Source organism: Chlamydotis macqueenii, chromosome Z, assembly GCF_036417535.1.
Source record: "Chlamydotis macqueenii isolate bChlMac1 chromosome Z, bChlMac1.mat, whole genome shotgun sequence".
Taxonomy (NCBI): Eukaryota; Metazoa; Chordata; class Aves; order Otidiformes; family Otididae; genus Chlamydotis; species Chlamydotis macqueenii.
The window spans coordinates 17,800,823-17,827,443 of NC_141593.1; the positions used below are offsets into that span (position 1 = coordinate 17,800,823).

General features: G+C 41.6%; 1 protein-coding gene across 1 annotated transcript; it reads right to left on the reverse strand.

Moving 5' to 3' along the window:
- On the reverse strand, nucleotides 1-26,621 carry CDC20B (cell division cycle 20B). Its single transcript, XM_086770576.1, has 11 exons — nucleotides 26,547-26,621; nucleotides 22,131-22,347; nucleotides 20,386-20,507; nucleotides 16,173-16,272; nucleotides 13,213-13,323; nucleotides 10,548-10,744; nucleotides 9,598-9,692; nucleotides 5,781-6,009; nucleotides 4,562-4,687; nucleotides 3,712-3,829; nucleotides 1-164 (listed from the first exon to the last, which is right to left on the reverse strand). The coding sequence occupies exons 1-11, from the start codon at nucleotides 26,619-26,621 to the stop codon at nucleotides 1-3; spliced, it is 1,554 nt and encodes a 517-aa protein (XP_086626702.1).

The window sequence follows — 26,621 nt, forward strand, 5'->3', positions numbered from 1 at the left end:
TCAGAAGAACGTGTTCAGACAACCATTAGAAAAAGCCTTGCTGATGTGCTTGCTCTCCCCAGACTCGTGGCATTTCCACAGACAAGCTATCCCATCAGCTGCAACAGAAAAGAGCTTGCTCTGATCTGGACTCAGGGCTATATGCAAGACTCTCCCTTTGTGACCTGTAAAATAAAATACATATAAAAAAATGTAAAGATACCTCATAATTCTAAATGGATTATGCCAGTCTCTCACCACACCCCACCCACAGCACGGCTTGTTCCACTTTTACTGTAGCAGCTCAAAATGCTGCATAGGATGTGGGGAGCCAGCATTATCTATAGAACATCTTCACATTAATAAAAGAGCTGAAGGCAGTATTTTCTTATTAGGCATCGGGCTTTAACTGCCAGGATTGCACCACATTGAGAAGACATTCCTGTAAAAGGAGAACATCAAAGCTGAACTCTTGATTCTCCACTGCATTTACAACATCAGTCCCATCTGTGCTTGGTAATGTGTCTCACTGCTGAGCTTCCCCATATAGCTGGACATGCCCCGCAGACAGTTTGCAGCCGATCCAACAATCATGAGATAGTGTCTCCAGTTGCTCAGTTATTACCATTAAGGAGCTCTTTTAACAGTGACCCCACTGAATAATTTATTGGACTTGTATATGGAGTTTGTCTGCAGTTGTAGTAAACTGTGGGAGCCAGACACTGAAGGCCAGAAGCTACCCTAGTCTAGCAGCACAAAGAATATAGAAAACTCATTAATCTGGTTATACAAGTTATCTCCCTTAGTAGAAGCAAACGAATTTGAACTGAAGGCAGAAAGAGTCTGGTATTAAACTGAGACTGTTGACCCCTGTATTCACCTCTGTTGTCCTTTATCATCTAGCACAATGTCAATGCTAAGCAAACCTATGTGGTTTTCAGGCACACATGGGTATGAGAAATCAGAAGCCTTTTCACTCTTAAGTTACCAGCCATTGCTTCTCTGGTTGGGTGAGTTACTGATAATCATATAGCTGAGCTAGTCACCGCAGGGGAAAAAAGGCTTCTGAGACATATTGTATCTCACCTAGAACAGACCAGATGAACTATATGCTAAAAGGAAGTGTGAAGCTATGAAAGAAGTGTTGGGTGACCAGCTTGAATGAATGTAGGTGAACTATGTTCTCCTACCATCTATACTTGAGGTCTCCATGAACACAATGGGGTAGCACTTCTCTAGCTCAAAACAATATTACAAGGATAAACATAATGAGGAACAAAAAATGTGGTACTTATCACAATGGTACCTGATGAAGATCCATAGGATTGTTGCAGATGGACAGTCTGCCCCAACTTTGTAAAGCTGCTGCAATGGCTCTCAGGAGCCACTGTGACTAAAAGCACTGCTGTCCTCGTGCTGAACAACGTGGGTCTCACCTAAACTTGGTGACTAGAATTTTGATGACACCACTGAATTATTTCAGTAGAGATTAATTTTCAGGCTCTGGTTCTTCTCAAGTTATTGAAGTGTACATGATCTTTGTCAATATTTAAGACTATGAGTTTACAACTCAGCGAATTCTTTACCCTGTCTCCATTCAGTGTCTCTACCAACTCTGAAGGAAGAGGTGGAGATGTAGTCTCTGGAGGTATCCAAAACTATCCACAACACTAACTGAAATCTGATTAATAGTTTCAGTCAAAATGATATGAAGTTGGATAGGGAGAAATCAGAAAAGTTGAAATTATTAATTTCCACGTTTTCTGAGTGGAGAAAGCTGGGGTTCTATTTCATTTTTTCAAGATCACATTCACACACTTTTCAAAGCAATTACATATTTTGTTTGCCTGTATGTTTTCTTTGACCTACAACAATTTTTCTAAGGGAAGGGTATTTACATCCAAAATGAATCTTTTTTCCTAGTAAATTACTCTAATAGTTCTAGCAGAAGTATATAAAAATGGACTCAGTGCTACAAAAATGTTACTGTCTTTCGGCTGTTATTCTGTTCTGAATAATAATTACCCAGTAATAGGCAACCTCAGTTACTAAAGTAGTCAACAGTAGCTGATGGTACTTCATTGTTAGCTGAGGTCTTTAGCATTTTGGAGGAGGATTAAACAATGAGATTCAGTTACGATTTATCTGTTCATTTCTTCCGGTGTAAAACTCATGTGGTTAAGGGTGTCCGAGGCTGATTTAGAACCATTTCACAATCATCCATCACAGAATTTTTTCTGAACATATTTTGATACATTGACAATTTCCTCCAGTATTCAATTGCTTACAGTAAAGGAACAAGAGTCTTCATAAGCAAGAATATATCTGTGTAACAATTACTTGGTCTTTTTTGTTCACGAAAATTAGTTTATCTTGCAGACTGAATAGGAAACAGGATGATAAGTAAGCCTCTAGCTTCACCAAACTACCAATGCATTTGACATACATTGTAAATGTTTTACACCACACGCTAGCCTCAAAGGTAAGAGGTTTCATTTCAAATAGTATATTCAGGACTTAAAAAGAATTGAGAAACCTGAAGCTACAGTAGCTAAGACTAATGGTCATGTCACTTTCCAGATCATTTCTCAGAACATCAGAGGACATGACCTTAACAGCTATGCACAAATGAGTATGGATAAGGAAGGAAAAGCAGCACAGACAAGCAGCATTACACAGGAATAATGTGTAATCAGATCCATATATGCCCCTACTGCCCTCTCTCTTCTGTCTAGCTTTGTTTTTACTGTTGAAACCAAGTCCCTGGTTCCACCCAAGTCCAAGGACAGCATCCCAATATAGCTGGGATTTAAAAAAACCAGGAATTTAATAAATACCTTCAAATGTAGAAATCCGAAGTACAAAAAGAAGAGTACAAAAAGTATTTCTAAATATCAGCTGTTAAAAATCTAAAGCTTCTTTGACCATATCTTGTCAGTGAGTGTGAAGAAACAACCATACTTATGAAAATGCAGCCAGTGTGCAAATAATTTGGTTTTCCTTTTAACTTCAGATGCTTCCATTGAATCACTTCAGTTAATACTGAAACAAGTAAAACTTAATGGACAGGAGTGACAGCAAGCACCAGAAATAAGAAGGCTTAATAGCAAGGAACAACTTTCATGTGTAGTGTAGCTCTGCAGCTCCATGGGCAAATACAGAGCTGCACTGAAACTCCACTTCCTCTAGCTGTCAGCATGGCACAAGGAAAATATGCTGCACTGCATTGCTTCACAGCTAAAAATTAAAACCCAGGCAGCTCTAAATAACACTTGGGAGGTTTATTTCAAACATCATTAGGAAGCACGTTCAGTATCGTTCCATGATGAGCTGCAAAACTGAAGAGCCACATCTAGTTTGAGTTATCTAGAAGGCCACCAGCTTAGAATATATTGGAAGCACTCAGTCCACACCTAGCAAGCCTCAGGTAGAAGTGGAAATCCACATCCTGCATCTGGGATGGCCTTAGAAATTATAGGAGAGAATCTCATCATTAAAAGTAAGGAATTTTACAGAAGCAATTTATACTATTATGCTAGTAAGTCAATTTTACAGTCCCATGCATCAGGATTATGCATATGAATGCATGTGTGCAGGCAGAGGGAGGATGTGTAGGTGATTGCCCTTTTAACTCTATTTTATGCAAATTATTAAGGTCTGCACTTGCGAAAACACACAGATTAGACAGATAGTTAACTGAAATAGTTCAGACTATTAAATGAAATAACTTGCCATAGAGCTGTGATGAATTGATAAGCATGGGATACTTCCATATTTTCATCTGATTTCCAGGAAGGCCTTGTCCAGTCATCAGTTCGCTGGTTTTGGGTAACCAGAGCAAAGAACAAATCTATTGCAATTTAAAATTCTGCTTTAGTTTTCAGACAGGGTCAACATGCACCATTCAGTAGATTTGAAATGTTATCTACAATGTTTAAACAAGTTACTGAGAAACAATCCCAGCAGAATATTTACTTATTTAGAAGGATTATTTTATTCCTTACAACACTTCAAAGTACAGTAGCCTTATTGTCCTATCTAAATGTGGTAACAGCCTATCAGTATAAAACCAAAGCCCTTCAAATACATCTTCAGCTAAGTTGTAACAGCTCCAGAAAAATCAACAGTTACGCTGCTCTACAGTCTCCAGCTGAGACTCTCTTCCTCTGTCTCCTAATATTCAAACTCCAGAGATGGATGTTTGCACTCTGACTCTTACACCTCTTCTCACCCCAGCACTCTGGGAATTCTCCCTCCCCCTCAACATTCTCTCCACATCAAGAGTTTTGGCCAAAACAATTATTGCCTATAAGGAAAAGATGATGAGAAGTGTCTGGCTGCGAGACCACCTCCTCTTCAATCACTTCTGTGTGAAGACAGAAGTGGTGAACGAGAAACAACAAACTGCTGCTGAGTCCAACCACACACTGCAGTGCTGAATGTAGCACAATTGCACATCAAGAGAAAATCCTGCTGTTCCTCTGACTGCAGAAACGCCCTCAAAGTCAGTGGGAGTCTGCCAAATGAGCACAGCTACCCAAGAAGAGCATAGCCTAAGCATGCAGACATTTCATCATTTCACCTGAGAATCTGTAGCTGCACTTTGGATTATTTTCTCATGATTTATGTCCCAGACACGCAAAATCCCATCTTTCATTCCACCTCCTGTAGCAAGGACTTTGGACTGCCAAGGACACCAGTTCACTGCCTAAAAAAAAAAGAAAACAGATGCCAGAACAGACTAGGAGGTTAGCTGAAAAAACAGAGTAGATTTTGCTTAAAACCTTAGTTGGAAAAGTGAACTGCAACAAGCACCCAGAAGTTTCTTTGTCTTGTTTCACCCTACACCATGCCATTCTCCATACACACACAGCAATGTAGAATCCCAAAACTCCATATGCTGCTTCCTTTGCCATGCTTCACAGTAGCCTACACTGCCCCACATATGTTCATAAAACTCCAGTTTCTCTGCTTACCCTTCACAGGCCACAGATTCACACCTCAGCAGCAGAAGAATCCAGAAGGATCCAGTCTTACTGTCTAAGCCAAACCATCACAGTAGCCTAAGCAATGTGACTTACAAGGCTTACAAAAGACTTGGTTTCTTCTGAGATACTTCCAGGACATGCCTAAAGCCTAGACTCTACCTGAAGAAAAGCTACTAAGAACTGAATTCCACCTATTTCAATAACCTCCTCTGATCCGATAACACCAGTGCTTCAAGCCAGCACCAGATTTTTCTGGGAGGATAAAGAGCTTATAAAAATGCTAGACACCCCTGCCTATTATTGCTGATACGTGTCCTCTCTCCCACATAGACTGGGACTTCATAAAGATGAAAAATCTAAGTTGTCTCAGTTCCAATATCTTACTTTGGATTCTTTGCTACCAGCAATGACACAAAAATATGAGCAGAAGAAATCTCATCTTTAAAATAATTTCAGCACAGAGAATTTTCCAAAACTCCAAAAACTGAAAGACCTTGTTTGTTAACTTGTAAGTAATGCATCACCAAAGTTTTCTGTGCAAAACAGAGGAGAAGGCTGTAAATTTTATTTTTATTTGTCATTATATTTACAAAGGCCTACTAATCCAGTACAATTTCCTGATCAAGGTCCTAGCAAACTTATCTGTGTCTTGGAATTAGGAGAACTGGTCCTAAAATTAACAGCATCACAGTCAGGGGAGAAGAAACTAATAGAAATCAGTGACATAATTTGAAAAATTCCTTAACTGTCCACATGAACAATGTGATTTCATGAGAGCAAATACAGAAAAGCAGACATTCAATCTCCATATACCTTAACTGCTGAGCAATGAGGTATGGTTTTCAGTGGCTGTGACTGCAATTTCACACCAGGGTCACTAGCCCAGATATTCAATATACCATCACTAGACCCACTTGCCAGCAACTGGTTGGTTAGTGACCATTTCAGGCTGCAAATGCTCTGTTTGTTTTGGCAAAGAGTCCCAACATGGTGCTGAGCAACCCGAACATCATGGTGATGAATAAATCCTAGTCGTGAACCACTGTAGATGAAAAAAGACAGCATGGTTTAATGTTAAACAAGACAAGCTACATCATCACACTGACGTTCCTTCAGTGGTTTCAGAAGGAAACCACATCAGAGTGAAATGTGTCTGCCTAACAACAGTATTTCAGTACAAGGAAACACAAACCAACTATCAAAAGCACACCCTGACTGTAGAGGTGGCTGACAACAGAAAGGACTCAAGCAGTTGCTCAGTTCAAGCCAGGCAGAATACTTGTTCTCTCTCTTATGGTTTTCTTTTCCCTGAAGATATATTGCATTGTATGCCACTAATCTGCACCGTGTTCTACTGTCAAGACATTTAATGTAAATTTGTTCCTATTCTTCATGAAAAAGTTTTGCAAGATGAGAATGGATTGAGAGCAGCTCTGAGCAGAAGGACTTGGGGCTGCTGGTGGATGAGCAGCTCAACATGAGCCAGGAACGTGCACTTGCAGCCCAGAAAGCCAACTGCATCCTGGGCTGCATCAAAAGCAGCATGGCCAGCGGCTCTAGGGAGGTGATTCTGCCCCTCTACTCTGCTCTGGTGAGACCTCACCTGGAGTACTGAATCCAGGTCTGGAGCCCCGCACATAAGGACATGAACCTGTTGGAGAGAGTCCAGAAGAGGCCATGAAGATGACCAGAGGGCTGGAGCACCTCTCCTGCGAGGACAGGCTGAGAGAGTTGGGGTTGTTCAGCCTGGAGAAGAGGAGGCTCCAGGAAGACGTTATTGCTGCCTTCCAGTACCTCAAGGGGGTCTATAAGAAAGATGAGGACAGACTTTTTAACAGGGCCTGTAGCAACAGGATAAGGGGTAATGGTTTTAAACTAAAAATGGGAAGATTCAGACGAGACATAAGGAAGAAATTTTTTACAATGAGGGTGGTGGAACACTGGAACAGGTTGCCCAGAGAGGTGGTGGATGCCCCATCCCTGGAAACATTCAAGGCCAGGTTGGACGGGGCTCTGGGCAACCTGATCTGGTTGAAGATGTCCCTGCTCCTTGCAGGGGAGTTGGACTGGATGACTTTTGAAGGTCCCTTCCAACTCAAGCTCTGCTATGCTTCTATGATTTTATGATTTTTGCAAATGTCGGCTATGACTCAATGCCCAACAAAGAGGCAGTGTAAAACTGCATTGCTCTGGGAAAGGGCTCACTAGCGAGTAACAGTGTGTTCTTTAGTTCTGTCCCTTCCCTTGTTCTCCTTCTCCCTCCCACTTCCAGGCTTAAAGAAAATCTGCACAGCCTGACATGGTTGCACTAATTGCCTGTTAGGAAATAGATGATGGGTCATTTCATAGAAGAAATATCCTGCCTGGAAGCACAGCTACTGTTACAGCTTAGCTCCTGGATATGGGTTTTACAAATCAATAGTAGAGCTGAATTGAAAATATTGAAAATACCTTGCAGTGTATTTTCTTTTCCTGCCTTTCTAAGGATATTACCTACACTAAAGCTACAACAACACAGAAGAGCTTCCTGCTGGAAATTCACACTTCCAACTATTCTGATGATACAGGAAAAAATCAGCAAGTTCAGTACCATCTTTCTGGATATCTGAGAAACCGGTATCAGACATTACTGCAATAGATTAATTTAAGGCAATAGTGACTGAAGACTTTCCCACACTGGTTCTCTCTCATTTTCAGATGCAAGGCAAGTGATTTGGAATCTCTAAAAATGCACACACAAGACTGACCGATTGCAATAAACATCATTCTATTGTCTTGCATTATGGACTTGCCAAGCTCTTGAAGTTCACAAAAGCGAGAAAGATTCCAACCAAGCAGTGCTCCAGTGAATATTAAGCACATCTTTATGCAAAACTATGAAGATACATGGAAATATGTCCACTATATGCAAAGGCATCATCACTTGCCTCCTGATTTTTCCTTCTAAATAATAAGCAGAAAAACTAACCAAGAGAAATAGAATTGAATTTCCAGTGTTTGCCATTTTAAGGTTTTCAGTAATTCTAGTGGTATGAGTGGGAAGGAACTGGGATCCTGAGGATCTCAGCAGAAACGACATTTTTCTACTTGGCATAAAAAGAAATCAGAAATATTTGCTTTTGACACAGAAATGGCACCTGTTTTGCTGAAGACAAAGAGAAGCCAACAAAATTTTTGTGGCAGGTTAATTTATAGTACTGAAATTTATTTACAGGATCATGATAATGTGTGGTTGGATTATTTTTACCACAGAAATCAGTACATAATCCCAAAGTATCAATTGTCCACAGTGAAGTTTACTGTAAGAATGCTGCTCTTATTTTAGTAACAATGAATATTAACTCCAAGTATTTTTTTCTACTTACATAGATATTTTAACTCTGCCCTAATGTTAGAATGAACTGATTAGTTTCATACCTAGCAAGAGAAATAAATGTTATCTCAAACTAATCCGTCAGCCATAAACTGTAGTTTACAGTCTCATGCTGAATTTTACCATCAATTTCTACTCAGAGAGATCCGTAATTTAAGTTTCTGTTGTTTTCACTCATTTGGCCAAGCTGAAGTACAAACTGAAACTAACGCTTACTGTTACAAGGTTATGCCACTTAGCATTGTCAGGATGTTCTAGCTGCATCCTTGTAACTTAACCCACCCAGCACACCTACTACAGCAACAGCACTTTATTAACTGGTTGTTCAGCTGGCAGCCTTCTATCTTACTCCACCCAGCAGATCTAACACAATCCAGATGCCAGAGCATCTTGTGAAATCAAAATAAAACCACTTCTAGTGTTCCTGTATAGAGATACTAGTTTCATTTTGAGTTTAACAATAAAATCAGTCTACTCTTGGTATTATTTCTTCATTTAAGTAAAACAGAAGACTTATCACATGATTTTAAAATCATAGAAGCATCCACCACAAACAAGTCTCCCCTCAGCCCCTTCAAGTTTAAGACAAAGATCAGAAACAGAAAATGGGAGGAAAAAAATAACAAAAGAGTACACCTGATCTTTCTGATCTGAGTCCTCATATTGAAGGATTCCTAAATACATAACATTCACTAGCTAGTGTAAAAATCTCCCTTGGCAAAGCAGAGGTCAACCGCTTCTGTCCACTTTGGGCTGTGGATAACAAAGAGCTGGCCTTCACTTGTAGATACGCAGCTAGAGACATCTGCAACTCTAACCTCTGTGTTTCATTGTGTATCTGAAAAGACAGATGCAAGCTTGCTATCAATGAAGAGGCAGTCTAAACTACATGCCCCCTTCCTAGCACTGGGCAGGCTATGATTTCTGGAGTCCAGACCCACTGCAGGCAAGATCATTTCAAGCTCAGGCTTTGCACAAAACCAGAGCAACAGCCTCCACATCCTAGTGAAATTCTGTAAGCAATGAGAGCTTTCTGGAAGGAGAGTAAGAAAGAGAGACTAAAAAGGCAAGCTAAATCCTCTTTGGCTGCCTTCCTGACACACAGTAAATTTATATGTGATTTCTGAGATGGCCAATAAGTAGAGAGAGAGGATAAATCACCTCTGAGCAAAACCAATGAAAATAGCTAGAATGAATGGGACATTTGTCTAAGTAAAAGCAGCAGGACTCTTTCTGGGAATATCATATACCACTCACCTGCTCAGAATATAGTGATTCCAGCTCAGAGCTCCAACTACAGACAGGTGACCAAACATATTTCTCAACCTCTTTTTGGTTTCAATGTCCCACAGCTGCCAATCCAAAACAAACAATAAATAGAATTTTAACAACAAAAAGAAAAAATATTTTTTCACTTCATTTGTTTGCATTTAAGTCACTGCCCGGTTCTGATTTGACATATGAGCAACCTCAAGCTCATTTATTTCACAGGTAAGAAAAGGAGTATTTCCAAATTTTGGCATCTATAGGATTGAAGGGAATGCACATCTCTGATTTTCAAGCTATTTATTTACATTGCAGTATTTGGAAGTCCATACTTGAAAGCGCTGGCCTTCAGTACCTTCAGATTGCTGACTCAGGACTGCAGCTGATAGGTCTCTATATTATCTAGCATCTCAGTAAAAGTCCCACAAAAATCTTTACATAATAGCACTGTCCTATAACAGCAGGCTGAGAGGTATGTGTATAATCAGACTGAAGTCAAATTCTCATGTGTGAACCTGTAACAAGACCTTCAGCTTGAGTAGTCAAGGCATTGATCACTACAGTGATCAATGTATCTCTCTCTTGAGAGATACAAGACAAAATAGCCTGTGCTGAGTAAAATAATTTCATGAAAGAGTTCCTCTTACTAGTGAAAAAAGAAATCTTATTGTCTCTGATCAACTGAAACATTAATTCAGTCATCAGCTTTTTAGTGGCTTCAGAGGCTCCATTACATATAGATAACACTGGATGTCACTAAGTCATTCAGTAAGGTGCAGCACGATACAGGGAAGTGCTATATATTGTCTCCAGCAGAGCTGTCTGTAGTTTAGCCAATCCTTTTCATTTGTTTCCTTAAAAAAAAAAAATCAGTATCAAATTGTCTTGTGGTCACTTTAGCTAAAAATGGAGAACAACTGAAAAAGTAAATTATCTAGTACTTGCACTTCTCCATCACTGGTGCCAACAGCAAGGCAAGTTCCTTCTTTTATCCAAGCCAGAGATGAAATGTATTTGGAACTGGAATTCAAATAAATGCTTTCAATGGCTTGAAGAGTTCCTCCATTCCAGATGTGTGCAGTAGGTCCTACAGCAACAGCAATGAGATTTTCAAGGCTCCAGTCCAGTATGTTTAGATCTAGAAGAAAGCTTCTGAAAATTACTGAAAAAAAAGTTGTAGGTGATAGGATGGGGCGAGGAGGAGCACGGTTTGGGGGAGAGAGGCTTTTGGTTTTTTAACAGCTATGGAAAAACTTCAAGAGAATGCTTCTATGAAACCATTACTAGCCAGTATTTCTCCTACCTGAAGGAGAGTATCTCCAAAAAGCCAAGGTCTTCATAAGGCTAATCTCCACAAACTGGTTTGTTGCACAGTAGGATCTGACTTACAGCTTTCCCACTAGAATTTTTTTATTCAATCACCCTGCATTTTGGATCACCACATCACTCACTCTGATTTCTGCCACCAGAAATGAGGCTTCTCCACCAACAGCTACAGTTCCAAAAACATCCTTGTTCCAAGGTAATTCTTGTTATTGAAAAAAAAACATAGAAGACAGTCTACATGCTACAGCCTGTCCTATGTCCTTGGGTTAATGAAAACACTTACTCTGCACATGACACGAAAAGAAAATGCAGAAAGGAATTAGGGAAATTCTGCTCCTCATCTTCAGAGTTTGCTCAGCAAGCATATGATGGAAATACTGTTTCCACTGCCCCTGATGCTGGGTGCATTGCACTTGCAGGTCCTGGCAAAGCAAGTCACTACAGCAATTAGCCTCAGAACAGCCTGCTATGTCAGCCAGGCCAGAAGTTGGTATACAACATTTAAAACAATCCAGAACATTTTCCCACGTCAAGAGAAATCCTCAGCTGTCCATTTAGGGCAGCTTAAAAGTCATTTTGCACGACCCCTGAAGAACCAAAATTGTTACAATAGGCCAAGGTCTGACATCATGTTTTGGTAACTAAAATCATTCCAAAGAACAGCTGAATCCATCAGTCAGCTGTATGACTACAGTCCTAGTTGTTGCAGCCAGAAATAAGTATTAAGAAATCACTTCCAAAGATTTCTGTCAGTGCCGTTAGTCTTGGGACATACTATGTGCACAATCAGTGCACATCATACAAGCAAACCTTTGTCTTGTTCATGGATATACATGAACACTTGCAAGGATATGTTGAAAAAACCTCCACAGGAACAATTACAAACACTTGCACAGAGTTGTAGATTAGATCTTATGAAGTGTTAAAACATGCATTTGCTGCTGTAGACCAGAGATCCACGTGTGTTCATGTGCAACTTGTGCATGTTTAATTTTGGCCTGTGCACCACCAAAGATATGAGAATTTCGTTCAGAAGGTATCTACCATCCAAATCATAAACAATGTCACTGATGTTTCCCAAAATAAGAGATTTCAAAGTCTGCTCAATAAAGTTGCTGCTGTGTTGACTGGCTGCTAGATAGCCAAGGCTGATAGCTGAAATGTTTAACTTGATTAAGCAGAGGTAAGCATACTGGTTTCATTTGAAAGTTGTATTGAAATCTACAACTGAAGGAAACTTCATGAGAGTTAAGTGGTTATTGATTGACCTTGACAGGCTGGAGAGGTGGGCCCGTGCAAACCTCATGAAGTTCAGCCAGACCAAGTGCAAGGTTCTGCATAGGGGTCACGGCAATCCCAGGCACAAATTCTTTTGCCCAGGCTGGGCAGAGAATGGATCGAGAGCAGCCCTGAGGAGAAGGACTTGGGAGTGCTGGTAGATAAGAAGCTCGATGCATGCTTGCAGCCCAGAAGGCCAACCACATCCTGGGCTGCATCAAGAGGAGCGTGGCCAGCAGGTTGAGGGAGGTGATTCTCTCCCTCTACACTGCTCTGGTGAAACCTCAGCTGGGGTACTGCGTCCAGTTCTGGAGCCCCCAACATAAGACGTGGACCAGTCAGAGAGGGTCCAGAGGAGGGCCACAAAGATAAGAGAGCTGCAGCACCTCTGCTATGAGGACAGGCTGAAAGAGCTGGGGCTGTTCAGCCTGGAGAAGAGGAGGCTTCAGGGAGACCTGATAGCAGTCTGCCAGTACCTCAAGGGGGCCTACAGGAAAGACGAGGAGAGACTCTTCAGTAGGGCCTGTTGTGACAGGACAAGGGGTAATGGTTTTAAAATAGAGGGAGATAGATTTAGATTAGATATTAGGAAACAATTTTTTAGAATGAGGGTGGTAGAACATTGGAACAGGTTGCCCAGTGACGTGCTGGATGCCCAGTGAGGTGGTGGAGCCAAGTTGGACGAGGCTCTGAGCAACCTGATCGAGTTGGGGATGTCCCTGCTCCTTGCAGGGGGGTTGGACTACATGACCTTTGAAGGTCCCTTCCAACCTAACCATTCTATGATTCTATAATTCTATGATTCTAGGGCTTGATTGGTCATGTTTCCATCCTGGTACAGGCAGTTTTCAAAGATACAGCCTTACAAGAAAAACTACGTCACACGTATGTCCTGTAGTTTCCACTATATGTGAAGGGGACATACCTTTACCATCTTTCTTGAAACGTACATAAGAATTCCCAATCTCTGCAAAAACCATCACATAGGAGAAATTAACTTACAGTAATCATTGCGCAAGCCAGTAATATGAAGCCTCACTTCTGGGTCCAATGGTATGGAAGACTTCACAATGGTAACAGCTCTAAACTCATTCTGGGTCCTCTCTCCGCACCCTGTGTTTGAAGATTTATCACACACAGATCAGCAACGCAAAATACCACCAGTTTTTCTCAGGCCTAAGCCTTTCACATGGTCACTATATTTGTCTCTCCATCATCCAGAGGAGGCCAAAAGGGTCTAAGTTATCCTGAGTAGGCTCAAAATATTAAACACACTAAACTAGGTGAAAGTCATCTTCTACCATCTTTTTCAAACCTCCATGGATTTAGTCAGCTAGAACAGAGAACAGGGTCTGCTACATGTATTTTCAATATTAAAAACATGTGTAGATGTGGTGCTTGTGATATGGTTTAGTGGCAGCGCAAGGTCAATGGTTGGACTTGATGATCTTAAAGGTCCTTCCCAACCTAAATGATTCTGTGACTCTATATTATGTTTAAATTGTACCACAGCTCAATATAGAACATGGGGGTGCTTGTATTTTTCACCTTATTTTTCTGTCAAAAGTTGTTATTAGCAGAATGTTTCATATGTGCTCTCCCACTTCACAACGCTCTCATACAGCAATTAACTTTTTTGCTTTCTGGTGTTAATTTCCCACCAAAAGGTCTCCCCTATAAATACCTAACCACAGGAAAAGGTTTTTAAAGCACACGCACTTTGATCACAGCACACTAAGCTAGTGACAATACATAAGCGAGAAACAAAAGCAAATACAGGTATGAGCAAGCAGAATAGTCATCCCTTGTGGTGACTGTCTACATTATGCTACAAGGACTCCTAAATATCACAGAAAAAAAAGACAGTTCATTAGCACTATGAACAATTTAATGCTAAATTTTTATGTGTAAGAAATAATCTTGCTGTAACATGCAGAGCAGAAAGCTGGAGATTCACACTTCTGTGCTTTTCTCTGTGTTCTGACTTCCTTTTTTGATTATTCTCCAGAGAGGAGTATTTAGAATGAATACCAAAATTTTCAGAGGCAGAAGAAATTCCTTATCTCTACAACTAACCTTCTCTGTCAAAAAAAAAAAATTCAAGACTGCAAAGTACTCTATCTTAAATACACACATAAACATGCTATATTGAAATCCAATGACAAATTGTGGAGAACTTACTTCACACAGTCCTTCACTACTCTATCCCAAATCTTCTCCCCAAATCCAAAATTCATTTCTGCCAGAGAATAAATGTTTCCATTCTCAGCTATAGTACCTCCTCTCTCTCCAAATAAAGACTGAAGATGAACAAGAAGCAGGCCACAGTGATTTTCTTCTGTATCTAAAATTTAGTGGAGTTAAACAATCAAGCAGCCTTTCAGGAACAACCTTTTCAGACCTGCCCAATGGGATATGTAACACCATATTTTAACCCTAAAAAGGTCTAATATCATCAAAATGAGATTTCTCAGTATATAAAAAAAAAAATCTGTATTTCTAATATCTATATTTTGGATTATTTTTTTAAACTTTCCCAAACATTTCCAAACCCATCCAAGTAAGATACTTCAGGAAAACCAAGTTACTTTGACTGTAACATTGGACAAATAGCAGCACTTCTGAAACACTCTGAAAATGTTTTTCTTCTTTAACCTTGGCAGCTGAGATATAAAGGATGAAATAATCTCTATAACTCATTTCAGATTTCTCTTCTCTCATGAGTAATTCATCCACCCAAAATTCATACTGATAACTTTCAGCTCTATTCATGTACTTCATAGACACTTGAATGTGCACAATAGGCTCTTTAATTAGTGAAAATTAAGCTTCATTACACCATTTTGTGCTATTTTGCTTGGGTACTAGCAGGTATCACTGATTTTTTTATAGGATTTCAGCTCTCACATGCTTGTGTCACTTCTCAAAATGAGACTCAGAAAGTGGTAAGTAGTCAGCACTGTCACACCAGACCACTTGATCAAAAAGTGGGTTAGGTGAGTGGAATAAAACGCAGTATTCCTGATACCTGTATTCACTGGCATCAACGAAAAAAAAACCACTGTGACTAATCCCTATAACATAACTATTTACTGCTCCAAAATTAGTCTTATTTGCATGGAGAACAGCAACAAATGAATATATAAATCTATCACATAGCCCTCAACTTCTTCTGCAAGAGCTGAACTCCAGATTCATAAAGAAGCTGTTTCTCATTGTTTCTGCATAAGCATGAACCAGGCCTCGACGGGAGAGAACCTATCATACACCGAAATAGCCAGATCCCCAAAACAAATCATCTGTAAAAAACAAAATATAATCAAATATTAGTACGATATTTAATGAACTACATCATACTCAAATAATTCTGGGAATATCTGTATTATTTCACAAGTTAGCTTCTCATATCTCACTTTTTTTCCAGTCACCTGATCATTCACACTTCCTTATTCATTCCTATATCTTTTGAAGCAAATTTAAAAACTCCCCCGCAGATGAAACCAGAGGTAGTGTTAGGGACAGTTTGCTCCAGTTACCTTTCCCTAAGGTAGGAGCAACAAGACCTCACCATCTCAGCATGTCTTGCACTCACATGTACCAAACAGTCCATATGATATATGTTCTGTGCCCATTCTGCAGCATAACCCCACATTATTTGTAGGGTTCTGAAAGTGAAAAGCTGAAAGGAAATTAATGTTTTAGGGCCACCAATGTGCCAGCTGGGGCCCAAAGAAGAATCAGGTAAAATACTAGGGGTTAACCACACTGGAAGAGGAACACTATCTCTTCACAGGCAGTGTGAACTCTAGAAGTAGCCTCAAGCAGAGTACACCTCAGTCACTTTGTATTATTCTGTAACACTTGCTGAAACACGTAGATGCACTTGCTTTTCCAGTATAGATGCAGCCTGTTACACCTTTCTGTTCAGTGTGCATAAGAGTATTTGCTGTATTGGAACATACCTTTCCAGATGCAATTGGTATTTTCACAGACCTTCACGTCACTACTTTCTGCAATACTATATCCAATCTCCCGGACCACTGGAAGCCAAGAAGGACATTTCTGCCAATACATTGAAGTAAAATCATGACTGAATGAAGAAATTCATCTAAAAATGTATTTAAGCATCATGGATAACACAACTCCCTTCAAAAGGCTCAACACTCATTACATAAAAGCTTCGAAACAGCTTGTCTCTTGGACAGGAGATCAGTAACACATGCAGAATACCAGTGTCCCAATCACGTGCTCTAACTTGAGCTACCATCTTTCCTTCCATAAAACACCAATTCACAGCTAATGATCACACAAACTTTAACAAAGTTGTTTGAACAAGGGCATCTTACCAGCAGAAGAGGTCCTAGGCCCTGTACATCTGTAGCTACTACCACAGGTCACCTGCCAAATCTTAGCACCCTCTTGTCCTCTTCCAAATTGGCATTTAGGATAATTTTACCAGCACACCATCTTTTCTGCATGCCATCTTTTCTGCATGCAGACAGTAAATCTCATGCCTCAGGCTGACTCTATGAGGGAAGATGAGTTTTGTGGTGTATACACTGCTGGGCCATTGATCCCAGCATGAGACCTACTGGATGTCAGAGTCCTCTATCAAACCAGGGTATCAGAACCTGGAGTCCATGATCCCATTCCTTAAACTAGCATTACAATATGAACTGAAAATGTATACAAAGTGTCTCAGAGGGTTAAGATTTTTTTAATTACATTATCATTTCATTGGGTGTCAAAGAAATAGACGATGCAGCAAAGATAAGAAAAGGGTGATCTGAATTCTTATTGGAACTTTTTTAAAAAAAAAAAAAATTAGCTTAGGCCTTCAGCCAAGATTCAGGTAAAAGCTCAGATCAGCTCACAGAGGATATGAATCTCTTCACCAATCCCTAGTAATATGCCTTTCTTCACAATGTTCACTGAATTGAGTACTCTGATAACAGTTGTCTGTTTGGTCTGTAATTCTTTATTTACAGTCAGGTAGAAATGCAGCTGATGTTTTTACCAGCCACTCAAGATTAGTATGTTCTTCCTCCAATGTCTGAAATTTATCCTTCCAAGCATACTTACTGTTACTCTTCTTCAAAACCCTGTAGCAATTGTGGTAAGAAATGTCTTATAAAAACATAGCTGGAAAAAAAGTGTTCCTCCTTTACATATCAGCTGATCTACCACAGGCCTTCAGCTTAGAGAGGCACTTTCTGTATTATTTATATAGACAACTTGGCAGAAAGCTAATCAGATTGCTTGGATCTGTGTCCCTCTAAAATAAGTGCAGACATTTCTGTGGAAAACTGATTGTGTACACAAGGAAGTAATCTTTTGGCCCACAAAGAGACCACACATGTTCACTGGAATGTGAGATTTTATTTTCAATGAATCCTTTCCCTCCATGTTATCAGGCAGCACAAATTAAAGTCATTAATTACTATATCTAAGCAGATTGATAGATTTCCCTATGGTTTTAGCCAACATTGACTTCCAAATGGTTTTAGGAAGAACTTGGGTTTTGGTCATCCTACAATGTTACCTCAAAGACCCCCACATCACACTTTTAGGAAATGACTGTGGTCCTTAATGTAGAACTCTGAGTATCTTAGTTCTAACTCAACTCCTGCTTGTAAAAGTGTAATTCTAGGTAAGTGACTTCACTGTTGAGATGAAAGACTGACACATAGTTCATATTGGGATCAGTACAGCTTAATATCTTCATCAATTACATAGACACTGAAATTGGTTCCACCCTTAGCAAGTTTGCAGATGACACCAAGCTTAGTGGTGTGGTTCACAGGCTGGAGGGAAGGGATGACAGCCAGAGGTCCTGGACAAGCTCGAGAAGTGGGCCCATGTGAACCTCATGAGGTTCAACAAGGCCAAGTGCCAGGTCCTGCATCTGGGTCACAACAGTCCCTGGTATCAGTACAGGCTGGGGGATGAAAGGATTGAGAGGAGCCCTGCCCAGGACTTAAAAATACTGGTGGATGAAAAGCTGGACACGAGCTGTCAATGTGTGCTTGCAGCCCAGAAAGCCAAGTGTATCCTGGGCTGCATCAAAAGAAGCATAGCCAGAGGGTCGAAGGAGCTGATTCTGCCCCTCCACTCTGCTCTGGTGAGACCCCCATATTGAGAACTGCGTCCAGCTCTGGAGTCCTCAGTACAAGAAAGACATGGGCCTGTTGGAGCAGGCCCAGAGAAGGGCCATAAAATTTATCAGAGGGCTGGAGCACCTCTCCTATGAGAACAGGCTGAGAGAGCTAGGGTTGTTCAGCCTGGAGAAGAGAAGGCTCCAGGTAAACCTTATTGTGGCCTTATAGTACCTAAAGGCGCTTATAAGAAAGAATGAGACAGGCTTTTAAGCAGGGCCTGTTGCAGTAGGACAAGGGATAATGGTTTTAAACTACAAACGGGTAGATTCAAACTGGACATAAGGAAGAAATTTTTTAGAATTAGAGTGGTGAAATACCGGATTGCCCAGAGAGGTGGTGGATGCCCCATCCCTGGAAACATTCAAGGCCAGGCTGGATGAGGCTCTGAGCAACCTGATCTGGTTGGAGATGTCCCTGCTCCTTGCAGGGGGGTTGGACTAGATGACTTTTGAAGGTCCATTCCAACCCTAACCATTCTATGACTGTATGACTAGAAGTGAAGACAATGATACGCACTCATCTTTTAAAAGACATTACATTTTAAGAAAGGAAAAAAGTTTTACATACATTTCTTCATAGAAAGTTCTTTCCTCTGACAAAAAAAGTTTTATTAAATTTCTCTGTAGGGTAGATTCAACTAAGATTACTAAACCAATTCAGTTGTGTATTTTAACAGTTCTAAAATTCACAGATCCACCAGTCAAACCATTGCAGGAAGGAAGAAAGCACTGTTCCTGAAAGGAGGATCTTCCAGACTATTTTGCTAATTTAGAAAGGAAAATGATTGCCCCTAGGACCAGGTTTCTCAGAATGATGTAAAAGCATGATCTTTTTCCAACATCCAATGACCTTCAAAAGTACAATTATTACAAGATATCAGTCATCAAGCCTGTTAGCCTACCTGTCCTGACACTATCTCTTTTTCTTAGAAGTCAAACTTGATACCGTTACAGAAACTTCTCAGTAATATTAATTAAGGATTGCAAATCCTTATAAGCAAGGACATTGAGTATATATCTCTGAAGCATCCTTACTCAACAGCTATGGTCAAAAAAGTAATCACATGAAAATAGCCATCAGCACCTTCAGTACTGACCTTGCAACTGGTGCAACCAAGGAAAGGAGAGGACAAGAAAAGGCACCATCACTGACTAAAAGTTTACAACTTAATATATGAACAGTCACAATTACATAGCACTAAAATAGAGAGGTGGTTTTGAGTGTAATGTTATGGTAATAACTTTTACTAATACACACAAGTATCACCATGCTTCACACAATAAGTCAATTTTCAAGAAGTTAGTGAACAAAAACAGGTCAGTGGCTGGAGCACAGTTTATTTAAGATGACCAAAAAGAAATGGACAATGACTAAAAATAAAAGAAAAATGGTGTGCCAGTTTCCAGGGATAAAGTGTACAGCAATAGAAAACACCACCTAACTGGGAAGTGATCTGAAGTCTTTGTTTCACATGTTAGGCAGATTCCATGTGTTCTTTCATCCTTGGCCAAAAATCTGACATTCTATTGTCATGACAAAAAAATTCTTCTCAGAAAGCCACTCTTTAACAAATTTTTCATAGCACCTCATTCTGTTTACGTGATAAAATGAAGAGCTACATCCTGCAGATTCGAAGAAATTATCTTCTTCACACATAGTGGTTATCAAAGCAAGTGGAAAACTGAGTCATTAATGCTTTTCATGTGTATTTTTTACAATAAACATTTTCCCTCAGAGGTTATCAACATATCTTGAGGGCTTCATGAGTTTGGTTTCGATTTTAGTTTGCAGGATGATAGCCTGGAGGAAGGGGAAAGAACTTGAATCAAATAAATGATGAAGCAATTGCTCCTGACATTTCTCTAGCAGACATTTCCTAAATGGACCTCCTCTTGTTACTGTTCTCCATGTCAATAAGGTAGTATCCACAGAACAGATTCCAGGCCAAACACAAAGTAAAAAACCACACCAGGAAAGCAAATACCCTTCTTGTGCATTTGAATGTTGCATCACTCACCTGTTTCTTTTCCATTTCAGTTCTCCGGTTATTCCTCCCTTCCAATCCTGCTGCAGCATGACTGCTAGGTAGAGTCACAACTGTTTTCATGACAGAGAGTTTCTTAGGTACCTGAGATGTCACTGGAAAAACAACTTTAATGGAAACAATATTTTTTTAAATCATACACAGAGATATTTGTCAAGTACTTTTCAGAATAGCACTGATTTCGTAGTAGCAATACTCTAAAAGCAGATTTTATACACTAAGTGGGACAATGCAAATAATGACATTTGAACCAGTCAACCTGCTTTCCGCTTGTCAGTAAAAACAAAGAAGACTTTCTACAGCACTATTCATCTTAACCTAAAAGTATATGTCTAAAAAAGGTCAGATTGATCATTCCCTTTATAAAGAGTGCCTGTTTATTACTGCAGCTCATATCCAGCCTTAGATTTATTGACTGGTTACACAGGATCCTACTCCATAGGAAATCAAGATCTGATTTCCCAGAACCATACAGGCTTTCACCATTGCTTGTAGACACAGCATGCAGGACTTTCTGTTCTAGAAACCGAAGTAGGGAAGACTTCAACTTGTTTTACAACCTGAGTTTCCTAGAGCTGAGAATTTATTATTGAACGGGTCTCATATTCTGCTTAGTAGAAGACAGAATTGCACTCTCTGACCAACAGTCATGGCATTATAGGAACGCATTCTGAACAGTTAAATAACAGCATTTATTTGCTCGCTAAAGATTTCAATTCTTAACCAAGAAATGAGCCTTGTTTAGTTTCTTAGATCTTCTAGGAAGATCTTGTCCATGCAACATGTAAACCCTTCCCCATGTTCCCCTAGCATGGCTGGAAGTAGAAGTCAGTGAGTTCAAAGGCTTATTTAACAGTTCCTCAGCTTCCTCTCTTGTTGATGGAGAGAAACAGCCTCATCTAGAGTCAGTTCTTCTCCAGATGTGGCCAGAGTACTGAAAGTTTGATCTGTGCTCTGAATAGCTCTCAGATAAGTCTCTCCCTAAGGTGAGGTGAGTGTTGAGTGTCCTTCGGCCACTGTCCCTTTGTCAATACCTGATGCCTTGCACAATGGCGGAGAGACAATAACACAGGGCAAGCTTCTCCTTTAGTAAGCTATACCACATCCAGGCATGCAGACTGGTCCAAGTTCTGCAGTTACGGCCAGACTGCAGTAGCTGCGTGTAAGGCAAAGGCTTAGAGGAGGAAGGGAAGGTGAGAAGCCTGTATGAATTCTACTGTTCTCCTGTCAGTTACTCTTAACTATTCCAGATATGACAGTGCAGCAACAAACCCTGTGCACTGTCACAGCCCAGTGCAACTTAAATCCAGATCAATACAGGCCCCATCACAGAGGAAAAAAAGACCGGTTTGCAATAAGCATTGCTTGGCTGGGGATGAGCCTTCCTTTTTCGCTCTTCTTTCCACTCCTCCCTCATATCAGCTGTCTGTACAGCCTGCTGTTCCAGGCTGTTGCACAGGGGTAACAGGAACCTCGGGCCCAGCTTTCCCCTCAGGACAGCAGTGTACTGCTGAGAGCACGGTGGCCCTGAGCTTGCTCTGCCTGGGAAGGTCTGCACAGGCCACTGCTGCATGCTGCCGCACCTAGAGCCCCTGCCACTGGGACACTGGGGGGACACCAACCCACACCGTGCACTTATTTCCCAGTCCAGGTTATTTCAGAAGTGCCTGCATGACGGCATCCTCTATACAAAAATGCTGCTTAGCGTCCTGCCTGACCTGCAGACTTCGCGGGCGTGCTGGGGCGCTGGGCCCCCCCGCAGGCACCAAGATGGGTCCCGCTGCCGGCCCTGCGCGCCTCCTCTGCGCCGCCTCCCGCGTGCGGCTGCTGCCATCTTGTGACAATAGGGCTGCTCGCTACCGGGGCCCCTGCCGCCTGCTTCCTCTTAATGGAGCTCTTAAACCCGGAGTACGTGGTCCTTTCTGAGCCTGGGCCCTGCACAAGTGAAAGGAGACAAAACCCCACAGTCAGTCATGACTTAACATCATTCTGCCTCTTCACGCTATTTCAAGTTTTCCTCTGCCAGGCCGCATGGGCTCAGTCCGCCCCACAGCACCAGGCCATGGAAATGGCTGCTGGGCTCAGGATGGCTCCAGCAGTCACCTGGGCAGAGAAATAGTGAGGGGAGGGGAAAAACAGAAAGAAACAAATGCTTCTGTTCAGATAAGTACCTCTGAATCAACTGTCACACAGAAAGCCTATGGCAGAGAAGAAAACTAAATCAGTGTTATTCATGCACTAGGCTGCTGCACTGGCCTTTGAAAGACCCAAGGTATCTTCAGATATTTAGCGTACGATCGCAGGTCTGGTCTTTCTTCAGAGATGAACATTTGGGCAAACCCTTGTGTTGGCTGTCTGGAACCAGGTTGGTTTTCTGATCTTCACCCAAAGATGAACTTCGCTCACTTCTGGTTTCTGAATCTTCTCACCACTTACTGTGACTTGCTCATGTTATTATTTTGTATGGCCCCTTACACTCCTTAATACATTAAGGTATAGTAAATAAAGATTAATGACAGATCTGTATTTCTTACTTTCAAATTCATTCATAGAGGAATTTGTGTCAGAAAAATATAAACCATAATAATGTAACCAAATTTGAAATGTAAGAACCTATATAATACTGAATACAAGATTTTGGTTTTCAGACAGTTTTAAACCAGTGTTTTAGGGAAAACAGTGAAAGCAACAACACTAAGGAAGTACAGCAAGTATAATAGGCTTCTGGATAATTATTAGGTCCTCCAGTAAATATTGTTAACATATTAAGTCTTGGGTTTGTTTTTTTTTTTAATTTCTGAAATAATAGTAGATGCAAATTACAAGCTGTTAAGATGTAACTCAGATGCCAAGATTTTGCATGATTGTCTATATTCAAGGTCTATATTCAAGGAGCACCTCCTCCAAGCTAAGCAGAGGTGCATCCCGATGAAGAACAAGTCAGACAAAAAGGCCAGGAGGCCGGCGTGGATGAGCAAGGAGCTCCTGGACCAACAGAAAGTAAAGAAGGAGGCCTATAGAGGGTGGAAACGGAGACAGGTAGCCTGGGAGGACTACAAAGAGGCTGCGCGAGTGGCCAGGGATCAGGTGAGGAAGGCCAAAGCCCTGACAGAACTGAATCTGGCCAGGGATATAAAATGCAACAAGAAGAGCTTCTATAGGTATGTAGGGGACAAAAGAAAGTCCAAGGAGAATGTAGGCCCCCTCCGGAAGGGAACTGGTGTCCTGGTTACCCAGGACATGGAGAAGGCTGAGGTACTCAATGACATTTTTGCCTCAGTCTTCACCGATAAGAGCTCTTGTCCCACCACCCAAGCTGTGGAAGGCACAAGCAGGGACTGCGAGGATGAAGAACTGCCCACTGTACTCGAAGAGCAGGTTCGGGATCATATGAGGAACCTGAAGGTGCACAAGTCCATGGGACCTGATGAGATCCATCCACGGGTCCTGAGGGAACTTGTGGATGAAGTTGCCAAGCCACTGGCCGTCATATTTGAGAAATCGTGGCGGTCTGGTGAGGTCCCCGATGACTGGAAGAGAGGGAACATAACCCCAATTTTTAAAAAGGGGAACAAGGAAGACCCGGGTAACTACAGGCCGGTCAACCTCACCTCTGTGCCTGGCAAGGTCACAGAGCAGATTCTCCTGGAAACCATGCTAAGGCACATGGAGAGCAAGGAGGTGGTTGGTGACAGCCAACATGGCTTCACCAAGGGCAGATCGTGCCTGACCAATTTGGTGGCCTTCTATGACGGGGTGACAGCATCGGTGGACAAGGGACAAGCAACAGACATCATCTACCTGGACTTGTGCAAAGCTTTTGACACTGTCCCGCACGACATCCTTCTCTCTAAACTAGAGAGACATGGGTTTGATGGACGGACCACTGGGTGGATAAGGAGTTAGCTGGACGGCCACACTCAGAGAGTGGTGGTTAATGCCTCGATGTCCATGTGGAGACTGGTCATGAGTGGAGTCCCTCAGGGGTCCGTGCTGGGCCCAGCCCTGTTCAACATCTTTGTCGGCGACATGGACAGTGGGATAGAGTGCACCCTCACCAAGTTTGCTGACAACACCAAGCTGTGTGGTGCTGTCGACACGCTGGAAGGGAGGGATGCCATCCAGAGGGACCTTGACAGGCTGGAGAGGTGGGCCCATGCCAGCCTCATGAAGTTCAACCAGGCCAAGTGCAAGGTCCTGCACCTGGGTCGTGGCAATCGCAGGCACAAATACAGGCTGGACGGGGAATGGATTGAGAGCAGCCCTGAGGAGAAGGACTTGGGAGTGCTGGTGGATGAGAAGCTCAACATGAGCAGGCAATGTGCTCTTGTGGCCCAGAAGGCCAACCGCATCCTGGGCTGCATCAAGAGGAGCATAGCCAGCAGGTCGAGGAACGTGATTCTCCCCCTCTACTCTGCCCTGGTGAGACCCCACCTGGAGTACTGTGTCCAGTTCTGGAGCCCCCAGCACAAGAAGGACATGGACCAGTTGGAGAAGGTCCAGAGGAGGGCCACGAAGATGATAAGAGGGCTGGAGCACCTCTCTTACGAGGACAGGCTGAGAGAGTTGGGGCTGTTCAGCCTGGAGAAGAGGAGGCTCTGGGGAGACCTGATAGCGGTCTGCCAGTATCTCAAGGGGGCCTACAAGAAAGATGTGGAAAGGCTGTTCAGTAGGGCCTGTTGCGATAGGACGAGGAATAATAGTTTTAAAATAGAGGGAGATAGATTTAGATAAGATATTAGGAAAAAATTTTTTACAATGCGGGTTGTAGAACACTGGAACAGGTTGCCCAGAGACGTGGTGGAAGCCCCATTCGTGGAAACATTCAAGGCCAGGCTGGATGAGGCTCTGAGCAACCTGATCTAGTCGGGGATGTCCCTGCTCCTTGCAGGGGGGTTGGACTAGATGACCTTTGAAGGTCCCTTCCAACCCTAACCATTCTATGATTCTATGATTCTATGAAATAAAACACATTCAAACATGCTTTTAAAGTCAGCATTAGTCACCTGTGTTTGCCTGTGGAGTACAGCTTTGTTCATTTCAGCACAGAAGTCTGTGCCTTTTCTGTCCCCACCACTGAAACACCACATGCACAGGCCTCAGTGCCAGGCAGTGATGTGATCAAGCCTCATGTGTCCTCAGATCACAGGAAACACCCATACAAATACTGAAATTTCACAGTATTTCCCAAGCATCTCTCTGTTACACAGAACTGTGTGAAACTTTCTATATAGTCTTGTTAAAAAAAAAAAATTAACATGGACCTTAGCTATTAAAGAACAGTACAGAAATGGTTGGACATACCACTATGATATTGTACAAATCAGAGATAGTTGAGATGATATCAAAGTCAGTGAAAAGCAATAGACCCCTAGATTTCAGGCTTTACAGTAAGAAAAGCCTGTTCTATTTTCATCCCTTAAAATGTAGCCTGTAAGTGCCGCAAAAAAAAAAATCAGAGTGATAAGAAAAACAACTGAGACAGAAGTCACTCTTCAATGATGGTTTAGACTGGGAGGAGAAGAAAGTTAGCAGACACTGACAAGCAACACGAGCTGAAACACAAGTAATAGTTTAGAAAAGCCCAAGAACAGAAATGTGAGAACAAAACAAAATCCTGAAAGCTGAAAGGAAGAGGGGGAAGAGCAAATGGACAGAAAGAAAGAGGGAAGAACTGAGGAAGGGAAGACATGAAAACAGACAGAGAAAATTTTGTTTTTTTCATAACTGAGTTGTAACCACTACATGCTGATGTACCTTCAGAAACCAAGAGCAACAGGCAAACATATTTAAAATATAAAACAATAAAACAAAGACAGATAAGAGACCAAACTTGTGTGACTCTAAAGTTCAGAATGTTTTTCACAACTGCCTCAGCAAAACACCACTGGAGCTGCCTGGCTTAGATCTGAGAGTCTCGGCTAACTCATTCTCCTCTCATACAAACCTTCCATCTTCTCATCACAGCACAGCTAGTTGCCAGTTAGCCAGTAGCAATAAAAATAGCAACCTATTTGCCATCATCAGCCACCTCTCTCATTAAAAAAAAAATAAAAAAATAATTTTCTTCCCTTATGCCAGCCTATAAACAAGGAGTTTTTCTTAGCCCCGTGTGCTGTAAAAATGTTGTTTACAAACAAAGCTGCAGTGATCCCACAGCAGCTGGCGAAAGCTAGGACAGAGGCTGTAAACTGGGTGGCTTCTGCCAT

Excerpts from the sequence above, each read along its gene's own strand:
- CDC20B (XM_086770576.1), bottom strand. The coding sequence starts at position 26,621 with ATGGCAGAAGCCACCCAGTTTACAGCCTCTGTCCTAGCTTTCGCCAGC. Across the intron at positions 3,830-4,561 it reads GTGCAGCTACAGATTCTCAG|ATTTGTTCTTTGCTCTGGTT; the intron begins GTGAAATGATGA and ends AAATTGCAATAG. Across the intron at positions 165-3,711 it reads CAATTCATCACAGCTCTATG|GTCACAAAGGGAGAGTCTTG; the intron begins GCAAGTTATTTC and ends TTTATTTTACAG.